This window comes from Chaetura pelagica, unplaced genomic scaffold, assembly GCF_000747805.2.
Source record: "Chaetura pelagica isolate M959 unplaced genomic scaffold, ChaPel_1.0 scaffold76, whole genome shotgun sequence".
Classification (NCBI taxonomy): Eukaryota; Metazoa; Chordata; class Aves; order Apodiformes; family Apodidae; genus Chaetura; species Chaetura pelagica.
In genome coordinates this window covers 2,679,915-2,690,794 of record NW_009970723.1, presented here as the reverse complement: position 1 = coordinate 2,690,794, position 10,880 = coordinate 2,679,915, and the positions used below count along the sequence as shown (strand labels likewise).

General features: G+C 35.3%; 1 protein-coding gene across 1 annotated transcript; it reads left to right on the top strand.

The window, feature by feature from the left end:
- Positions 1-1,762: 1,762 nt before the first annotated feature.
- IMPA1 (inositol(myo)-1(or 4)-monophosphatase 1) lies at positions 1,763-9,483 on the top strand. Its single transcript, XM_010006401.1, has 8 exons — positions 1,763-1,846; positions 2,976-3,109; positions 4,871-4,975; positions 5,923-5,968; positions 6,111-6,219; positions 6,931-7,039; positions 8,474-8,625; positions 9,365-9,483. The coding sequence occupies exons 1-8, from the start codon at positions 1,784-1,786 to the stop codon at positions 9,481-9,483; spliced, it is 837 nt and encodes a 278-aa protein (XP_010004703.1). The 5' UTR covers positions 1,763-1,783.
- Positions 9,484-10,880: the final 1,397 nt, after the last annotated feature.

Below are 10,880 nucleotides of genomic sequence, written 5' to 3'. Positions count from 1 at the left end.
GGAGCTGCTCTGGCCCCGCCGGGCAGTGCGGGCCGCCCCTCGGCTTCGCCAGCCCGGGAGCGAAACCCCCGCTCTGAATGCGCGCTCTGAGCTTAAGGAGCAAACTCCTCGTGGGGCATCCCGAGAGGTCTAAACTGACCTGGGCAAAAAAAATACACTTCTTGTAGTCAGTGTAGGTGCTGGTGTTTAACGTGTTCCGGACTTACTGTTTCAGTGAGGTTTTAAATGTGAGCGAAACCCCCGCTCTGAATGCGCGCTCTGAGCTTAAGGAGCAAACTCCTCGTGGGGCATCCCGAGAGGTCTAAACTGACCTGGGCAAAAAAAATACACTTCTTGTAGTCAGTGTAGGTGCTGGTGTTTAACGTGTTCCGGACTTACTGTTTCAGTGAGGTTTTAAATGTAAGTTATTGTCTTTCCCTCTGTTACACGAATCTGCTGTTGCACTGGGTGTCAGTGTACTTCAGGCCCCACTAATGCTACCAATCTTTAGTGGATAACTGAGTGGGTATAATATAATAAAATAAGTGGATATCTAGAATAATTTTATCTAGTGCTGTTGTACCAAGTTTTGTGCCTTGACATACTATTTATTTATGTAACAGAGCTTGATCACTGCCATGATCAGTAAAGAACATTATCAACATAATTAAAGTGTCGTACCCTTTGCATTTCACTTAGCTTTTCTAGCCATCTGTACCTGTTTAGGACCAAGCTGAAAGAAGCAAAGACCATTAAAACAGGATGATTGTACTGGGGACTTGTGGATCATGTTAATTGCACGGTTTTTTAAACACCATTTCAGTGATGACTTTTTAATGATCATTTCTCTAATCTTCGTGAATCTGCAAGTGTTAGGCAGCTGTTACCCAGGTCATCACTTGAAGACTGAATCACTTACACAGGAAATTCCCAGAGGGCTTCTGAAAGGGCGAGGGCTCAAAAATGAAACAGACATCCAAAATTCAGAATACTGTTTCGTCATTGAATGACTCTCTGGTCTGTTGGGGGAGTATGAGAAATAATGGATAATAGGTGGATTTGAATTCCATGTTGCTCATGAAAGTAGAGAGGTATAGAATATAAGGTACCCTGTATTGTTTCATAATACTAAAGAATGTAGAAGACTGTTTTGAATGATTGTGTTTGTCTTGTAACTTTCTCGTGTAGAATCCAAGCCATTTCCTATTTGTGTTTGGAATAAAAGCCTATAAAAAGCATGGAGGACTTAAACACAGAAAGGATAGATTTGGGCTTTAAGATTCTAATCTTGCAATGTAAGATATTGAAAGTCATTTAAACCATGCTTAAAAACCGACTAAGCTTCTGTCAGTAGTCTTTTGCAAAAAATAACAGTGAAGAGTCTAGTATTTTAAGCAAAAAGGCCCTGAGCTGTACACTGTATTTCAGAATGCACTTGTGTGTAACCACACTATTTGTTTTTCAGAGCCTTTATGAACACTGAAGTCAGTGTTTAAATTCAGAGTCTTGTATTTGCATGTGTCTTTCAAGAATGAGGCTCTGTACTTCTTAATGTTTTTATGTTACGCATTTTTAATAAGCACAGAATGTGACGAAAAAAATCTGATATCTTAGTCTAAGTTTTGATAGTTTTTAAGTTATTTTTTTCAGAATGAAGGATTGGACAAACTTTTATATCCCAACGAGGAGAAAACAGTGCAACCTAGAAAAAGGGGGTTAGAAAATGAGATTTTTTTTCCAAAAAAAAGCTACAATAATTCTTTTGTTTCTCTGTCTTTTTGGTAGGCTGTTTATTTGAGAAAAGATGGCAGATCCTTGGCAAGAATGTATGGATTATGCAGTTACTTTAGCAAGGAAGGCTGGGGAGGTAAGTGTGTTTATAGATATTAACGTTATTTATTGAGACTAGTATGTATGTAGTTTTTGAAGGGGCTTTAATGTTGGATATTCTTGTGAGGAGTATTTTGCCAAAAACATAAATTAGCAGAATCATTCAGTGACGTTGAAGTTCCAAGTTTGGAGTGTCTTTCATGTTTACAGCTTAGCCAGTTTAAGAGAACATCTGTGCACCTTTATTTGGACCAGATTCAACACTAAGAAGTATCTTATGTTTCTTAAATTTGGTTTAAAAAAAAAAAAGGAAGAAAATTCTGAATTGTGGTTAAAAAAAAAAAGGAATACCTGTGTTTTTCCCTTTACACTGCACTGTCTAGCTTCCTGTTTGTTGTTAACAGTCTTTCTTGTGAACACCTCCCTCAACTTTCTACAGTGGCTTGTTGTTTGCACAAGGTACCACGTCATGTTGTCTTTTAGACTGCTTTACTTCTACAAATACGAAGCATCTCTTGCAGTGGGGTTACTTTGCCCATTTTTGTTCTAAGATAGCTTAGAAGAGGAAAGAGTTTTCACATCCTGGCAGAGCCTCAGCATAACAGCGATTACCAAATGTTCAGTTTTTGGTAGTTCTGTGTGGTACATTTGAATGCTATTGCAGCCAGACAAGATGGCACATGAACTAATTCTGTCCCCTGGAGCTGCAGAATTTGCAGAATATTGTCCCTGCAACGACCTCATTAAAGTCTTCCCTGAGAAAAGCTTTCTAAGTTACAGTTGACTAATTCTGTGGGCTGTGAGGCATGGATTCTTGTTTAAGCTGATTCTAATAGATTTAAGATCATAAATGCATGGTCTAGCTAAAAATAGCTGACTGAAGCTCAGTCTTCAGTGTTTTATTCAACTCATATTTATAAATCTAACATTAATCCTAACAAAATAGAGCTCAGTTTCATGTACTAGTTCATCTTCTTGTAGTACTTAGATTTAAGGTCTAAAGGTATGTCCCAGCCCCTGCAGTTAAATGCAGGTTTTCTCACTGTTTGTTCTGGGTGTGCAATACAGAAAATTACAGTAAAACAATGCTCAAATTTTGGGGAAAACTAATGTTTTCCATATTGCTAGTAGCTAAAGATTTTTACATTTTTTTCTTTTGTTAACAGATAATCCGTGGAGCACTCAAAGAAGAAATATCTGTTATGACTAAAAGTTCTCCAGTAGATCTAGTGACAGAAACTGATCAAAAAGTAGAAAACTTCATTATTTCTTTGATAAAAGAAAAATATCCTTCTCACAGGTACAGCTTCTTATCAATACTACTTTGAATAGAAGGGGACATCTGACTAGAAGAAGAAAATGGAAAGTTTATGATTTTGCTTGGTAAAATTTCATGATGATTGACATGCTGGAAAGTTACAGGATTCTCCCCTACCTTCTGAAGTATTTTAAAGTAGTAGTCATTTGAACCCAGGGCTGTAGTAACAAAACAGGGTGTCCCCATGGTCTGCTGATGAGTTCAGCCTTGTTCAAGACTTACTCTGAAACTCATTTCCAGTTGAGCCAGCTGTAAACAACTCCTTGGTTATTTGCATTGAGAGAATCAAAGGTGACCCAGGGTACCCAGCACCTAAATTCTTTGTCTGCTGTTGGCAGTTGAAACTAGCATGCCTGCAGTGGCTGTGCTGGTTGAGTTCTGTGGTACTTAGTGTGCCTCTGGCAAATCTCATGCCATTTAAGAACATGGAACATCCTTAAAAGAAGACAGGATCTTCTGATTCTGCATAACTGAAAATCTGTCATACAAAATACTGATTTTTTTTAAATTATTATTATTTTTTATTGCTTCCTCCACACTGTTCTTCTCTCCTCCTCCCTCCCAAATGAGTTTATTCTTGGGGGCCAAATTATACGTATTCTACGAATTTTTTTTTTATATGGGACTTTCCCATTTTGACATAATGACTCAAATTTAATAGTTTTCTTAAAGTAGGTTCGCTATTTTTTCTTACGCTTTCTTGGATATTTTCTGTTTGTAGCTGTGTATGTCAAACTTTAAATAAATATTCACAAAATTGGAACAACTAAGATGGTGCAAAATGTCAGTAACCTAACCAAATCAGTGTAAGTATAGAAAATTAAGAAATAACAATATCTGTGACATTGTTCCGTATTTTTAAATACTTGAGGGGTTTTTTTTATTAGATGATTGATATAATACTGGTCTTGAATTTCTCTTTCTAATGAATTACTCATCCACCTACATAACTATTCAGTCTCTGTATTCTCTTTGTGAAGATCCACTGTTTCTTGGAAACATGCTGTTCCTTTCTGAGCAATCATCTTCACTTTTATAGTTAATCATAAAACTCCTAATCAATAGTAAAGGGGCGTTATTTGTTTACTCTGAGCAGTTCTCTTAATGTTGCATGCTTGTGGAGGAAAGCATGTGTTTGATGTTTTGCATGGTTTTACATTTAAAACCATGCAAAAGACACAGAAGAGAATTCCACTCATTTAAACTTATCCCAGTAATTTTGTGGTTCAAAACAAATATTTTCATGAGCAGCAAAAAATGTGAAATTTGGATTCTGTAGCACTGTGGCTTTTGTATTAATTTGGTTTAGTATTAAGGTTTGTCTTCTTCAGGAGAAGCTCTGTTTGGATTTCATCCCTTTGCTATGTTACTATTTTTGTAGTGCTTGTAAAACTGAACTGAATGTTGTAATTATCTATAGGTATTCAGACCAAAATTTGATAATGGTTTTACTGAGAAAAATGATGAAAACATCCATGTTCTGAATACTAAATTCCAATAATCGATATTAAAATGTAAAGTACTTTTGCCCACAAACAGTGCATTGTAAACATTGATGCAAGCTTGGTCAGATGAGTTTGGAGCTTTCCAGATAAATTTTGTATTTCTTAGCTTTTTACATAGCATCGCTGGTGGTACAAAAACCTGCATCTCAGTGTAAGAATTTTCATTTCAAGAACAGTATTGTAATTCAGATACTTTAAACAGTTTCTTTGCATCTTTTAAATGTGTTTGCCCCTCTAGCTTCATCGGAGAAGAATCTGTTGCAGCTGGGCAGGGCAGCATTTTAACAGATAACCCCACGTGGATTATTGACCCTATTGATGGAACTACCAACTTCGTACACAGGTCCACCTTTCATTTTTTTATGTTAGCAACTTCAACTGATTACCTTTTCTTTCCCCACTTCCATGAAAACAACGGCTTTTTCTCTTTTAAATTGCTTTAAGAGATCCTGTGAAGTTGTTAATAGTTATAAATTGTGTTTATTGAGAGCCATTGGGCAGTTCTTGTAATGACTTTAGTATTTCTGCAGGTATTATAACAGTCTCCCTCTGTAACCAACAGTAGCTGTTCCATGAGAGGCCAGTACTGAATAGCAGGGGACAGCAGCCTTTGGCTCGAGGGCTGAAGATAGGTGGGCAGATTTAAACAGTAAAACAACAGGACTCAGAAATAGGAGTTACGGCATCTTCAGAGAAACTTTGTCAAGGAACAATTACAGCTCCAAGTGCTGATTTCTAAGAAATTTTAAATTAACTGGGATCTAGGAGCTGCTACCATGAAGGAAAGCAGAATCTCACCAGTGACTGTCTAGTCATATTTTGTACCAGGATGTGGAGGGTATTTTCAGTGTCATACTGACTGCCTGTTCTTCTGTATTTGAAACCTAACGTGGAGGTGGGGCAAGAAGTGACTTTGCTTCTTTTAATTGGGACCATTTTGGCCAGCTTGTTCCGAGAAAGATTAGTCCATAGAGGCTTCTGTTGTTTGGCTATAAAATTATGGTCCCTAAGCTAATAACAGCTCTAACATGGATAAGAGTCTCTAAGCTGTAACAGGCTTACTTTCAGTGAGTGGGAGAATGTGTATTTTAACTGGTAATTGAGCACTGTTTGGTCCTTTTTCATACTAAATTGTGCAAGTTCCAGAAAACTACTATTTCCTATATAATCAAGAATTCTTTTTAAAATATACATTACATTTAATTGAACATCATTTGTATTAAGAGTAGGCGTGGTAATGAAAGAAGCATAGTGTCTCACTATAAAATAGTGAAATGTTTTGTTTTGTAGGTTTCCATTTGTGGCAGTTTCAATTGGCTTTGTTGTAAACAAAAAGGTATTTTTTTTTATTACTTAATATCTAATTAATCAAAACCAAATTAATTCCTTCTTGCTAGTTATAACTAAGATCTGTATATTCACAGTAAATAGGAAGAAAGGGAAAAAAACCCTCAAGGTATTTTTACTTTTTCTTGCAGATTGAATTTGGTATTGTGTATAGTTGTATAGAAGACAAGATGTACACTGCCAGAAAAGGAAAAGGTGCATTTTGCAATGGTCAGAAGCTTCAAGTATCGGGCCAAGAAGGTAAGCTGAACTGAGCAGCTTTCTCGTTACGACATTTATATTGCAAATAGGGCATAAACAGTTTTAGACTTGGACTTATTCCTGTTTCATAGTTTTGTTTTTCAAAGACTAGATATTTTTTTTGGCCGTGAGTTGTTCAGGTTTGAGAAACAGCTTTTGCGTTCTCTTTGATGCATGTAACATTCTTGTGATCTTTGCAAAATCATGTCTCAGCAATTGAGAATTTTTATTCCCTGTGTCTATGTGTTTTGGTTGGTTGGTTGTTTTTTATTCCCCCTATGTCTGTAACTTGTCTGTGATAGATCTTTAGATCTTTGAATTGTTACTAAACAATTCAACTTCTTCCAGGTGGAAAATAGTATCATGAGCAGTGTCAATCCTGTATACTTACTATCCTATGTAAAGTAAAATCCACATTTAAATTGGGACCTTTCAAGATCAGAGGACTGTTCTGATTTTTATAGCAACAGAATGTTATTTACTAATTCTATCGGTTATTGTATATGCACAATTGAACCAGATCATGCTTTGTTCACTATTTTTTTACTGCCATTTTCTATTTAAGAACAGATTTTTATATATGCAATTTATATAATATTTTTATTAAAATATCTTTTATTCAGTCTCGTAAGAAAGCAATGAAGTAAACTGTACTGACTACTGTTATAAGTTCTACTGTTGGAAAAAAGTGAGGGTTTTTTTCTTTTCCAGACATTACCAAATCCCTTTTAGTAACAGAATTGGGATCAAATCGTGATCCAGAGACCATAAAAATTATTCTATCTAACATGGAAAGACTTCTCAGTATTCCTATTCATGGGTAAGATACTTCCTGATTTTTATATTTACTAATAGTATTATTGTAAATACGTAGACGTGATCACTTTCTGGAAGGATTTGTTGCATTACATTTGACATCTTAAATGTGAAATACAATTTCAATCTTTTTCTCTAGTAACTTTTGCAGAGGAACTATAAATATGTTTTAACTTTTTCAACCTGGGACATATGAGAACTCTTAAGAATTAGTATATAGAAGCAAAACATGTTGGTAATTTGTAAAAAAATTACATACAATTTTGTACTTTTTTTCAAAAACAGTAAAAATGGATAAACAGAAATTATATTACATTTTTAGTTTCCTTTCCTTGTAATAATGAAAATTGTTGGGTTTTTTTATATTTATATCAGAAGACACAAAGTAGGTCATCTGTTCCTTTTTCAACTGTAAAATATTTTTTTTTGGTCCAAGTAGTTGAAATTGTCCATAAAATGCTGTTATTTGGTTACATTCTTTGCTTCCTCCCCTCCACATAAGCCAAAGCCTTATGTTTTTGCAAACCATTTTATGTCTAAAGGTGGTTTCATTAGGCAGTTCTTGTTACTGAACCCTACACATGTTTCTGATCTAAAGAGGGATTTTAGTTTTATGCTGAGATCCTCAGGATTCTTATTTTGACACTTACTATGTAGGTTTTTTGTACTTTCAAAAAGTCTTTTAATGTCATTAAAGAATATATGCTAAACTGTAAGTAGGGTATACGTTTTAGGTATGTTGTGAGTTCAACTTCGGTATTTTATTTAGAAACAGTACATTGAAATTGGAGTTGATTTAAGTTGCTTTTTACAATAAGTTGGCTGCTGTCAGTTACAGTTTTATGTACATTTTACTGAAAATGGAAATAACTGCAGTTATTTGTACAAGTCACACTTACTTGGTAAGTGCATAAGTATTTCCAAAAGAAACTTGAATTTGCAACACAGGGGTTATGATTAAGTTATCCAGACAAAATTTATGCTGTGTAATTAACTTCTGGGATTATTGCTGTTAGGGTTTTTGCAGGTCAGAGATGCTTACTGAGCAACACCAGAGAAACCGAATTTTCAACATTGAGAACAGCGTGCATTCTACTTGAATTCTTGTAGTCAAAAAGCAAAGCAGAATATGCTTCATGGGTAGATACCTTCCGTAATATGTTTTAGGTTAAGAAGTTGTTTAAGATGTGTTTTACTCTAAAAAAAAATTATTTAAAAGAATTCGTAAGTGTATTTGCTGTATTTGGAGAGCTCTTCAGGCTACTTAAGCAAAACTTGATTCCCAATTTTTTATTGGTTTCACTGCCACATTCCACCACGTTTTCTCTAGCTGAGTTCACTTTATGTATGATGCTTCTGTGTTCTCTGTGCAGTGTACACAGACATTGTGACTTTCTTACAAACCATTCTCTACTGAAAGAACAACTGTCTTCTTTAGGATTAGAGCTGTTGGTACAGCAGCTGTGAACATGTGCCTTGTGGCAACAGGTGGAGCAGATGCCTATTACGAAATGGGAATTCACTGCTGGGATATGGCAGGGGCTGGAATCATTATTACTGAAGCCGGTGGAGTACTGCTAGATGTATCAGGTAAATATACAGGCATGCATGAAACTCATGTCCTTTTAAATAGCTAAATGGAGCAAAACGGCTGAAATGAAAAGAGGTTTTTCAGACCGATTTCCACATTAATGCTGCTAAACAGAGTTCCCATCCAGTTAATAGACAAAGAGAGAATCAATTGTTTATTTTGAAGCTACAAGACAACCCTTACTTCCTTGGCTAGGCACCTGGAAGTGTGTAGAAAGACAGTAGGCATATGTAAAAGAGAATTTGAATGTAACTTATATGAGATAACTGTTGTGTTAAATGGGTTTTTATCTAGGGGAAGGAACCATTGATTACCTACAGGAAAGCTGGGGAGGGGCTTTTCATCAGACAAGATAGTGATAGGACAAGGGGTAATGGTTTTAAACTGAGAGAGGGGAGATTTAGGCTAGATATTAGGAAGAAATTCTTCACTATCAGGGTGGTGAGAAACTGGAATGGGTTGCCCAGGAAGGCTGTTAATGGCCCATCCCTGGAGGTTTTTAAGGACAAGGTGTTGTGCAACCTGGTTTAGTGGTGGGGTTCCCTGCTCATGGCAAGGGGATTGGAATCTGATGATCTTTGAGGTCCTTTCCAACCTTAATGATTCTATGATTCTATAAAAACTTGGTCTTAAATAGTATTGTATCATTTACAGTTGATGTTTCAAATTCTCATTTTCTTACCAACTTTACATCTTCTCCAAATAAAAGCTATTTACTCTGTTTGGTTTGATTTCTAGGTGGACCATTTGATTTGATGTCTCGAAGAATAATTGCAGCAAGTAGTCGAGCTATAGGAGAGAGAATAGCCAAAGCACTTCAAATAATTCCTCTGAAAAGGGATGATGCACAGAACTGAATACCAAAACTACACCTTAAGTGTAACTATATAATGTTGTCTCATACTCCCATATTGTGGTTGTTCTGCACTGTGAACCCGATAAAAAAATAGATAAATTTGATGGTAGCCTTTAATACTGGTGTGACTGCTAAGTAGTGTTTTGAGATAGGACCAACATTCTAAATTATCTTTTATTGTTAAGAATTTAATTTAACATCACAATTACATAAAGATCAATAAAAATAAGCAAATATATGCAACTAATATTTTCAGTTTTTACACTATGCTGAAAGGCATAGAAAGAAACTTTTTGATGTCTAGGTAAATACAAATCTCTGTTTCTAAAAGTGACAAAATTTAACGTCATAGCACCACATCATCACATCTTACGCTGAACCCAAAAAGATGAAGGCATTACTTGTTGATGCAGCCTCACTTTCTTCTGTTCTTTTCTTAAGTGTCATCAATGTATCCTTGTTAAAGATTTTATAGAGGTAGCTCACACATTTCCAAACGTTTTCTAGATGCTTGTAATTTTGGCTCTAATTTAAAACCTTTATTACTTGTCATTGGTTTTGTGGTCATAATCCTGTCTTTCTCATGGTAGATAAACACAATCTCTTATGTGGCCAGTATGCTTTCAGTTTCATTACAGTTGCAAAAATAATAGTTATTGTGCATCTCCCAGAAATAAGTTCTGAGCCCACCTTCTATCTCCAAATGGATTTACTCTTAAGAATTATTTGCATTTGACTATTGGAATCAGCTGATACTAGGTCCTTTATCTTATTCTTGGTAGTTATAATTCCTGTTAATTTTACTTGAGTTTCTGCATGGATGAGTGTGTTTTGAAGATTAAGGAATCATTAAAATCCAAGAGAGTTTTCAGTAACTCAGCTGGCAGAAAAATAAGCCCATAGTCCAAATTTTTTCCATAATTTTCTGTAAGTTATGAAAGCAGATTTCCATTGTGTTACAGACTGTACAGGCACAAAGGAAGATACATATCTGAACCTTAAGGGTTTATAAATCTTAAGACATAATTAGTATTTTAATTCTTGGTGTGAGCTGCTCTAAACTTCAAAAAAACTTATTGGTTCCTTGAATTTTTGTATTTAGGATTGTTAAAAGTATCATTGTACTGTTCAAATAATGCACTTTAAAAAAAACAAAAACAATCAGTTTTTAAACTGATTTTTCCATGTCTAAAGTTTCTTAAAGAAAGTTGTCTCATTCGTGGTCCAGTCAAGACACAGCAATGCTTTGAAAAACCTGAGTTTTTGAACTGCTATCTCACTGTTTTTATTCTGAAAGATGCTGTTCTCTGTCTTGACGTTTCAACAGATTTCTTATTGCAAATTTCAGTGGTTTATATCAGTTGATTTTTGCAGATTTTGCAGAAATACTTAGTTTGA

What these genes read in the sequence shown, in the direction of transcription:
- IMPA1 (XM_010006401.1), top strand. Translation starts at nt 1,784, where the DNA reads ATGGCAGATCCTTGGCAAGAATGTATGGATTATGCAGTTACTTTAGCA. An exon ending in GCTTTGTTGTAAACAAAAAG is followed by an intron (nt 5,969 to 6,110) that starts GTATTTTTTTTT and finishes TTTTTCTTGCAG; the next exon opens with ATTGAATTTGGTATTGTGTA. An exon ending in CTCAGTATTCCTATTCATGG is followed by an intron (nt 7,040 to 8,473) that starts GTAAGATACTTC and finishes TGTCTTCTTTAG; the next exon opens with GATTAGAGCTGTTGGTACAG.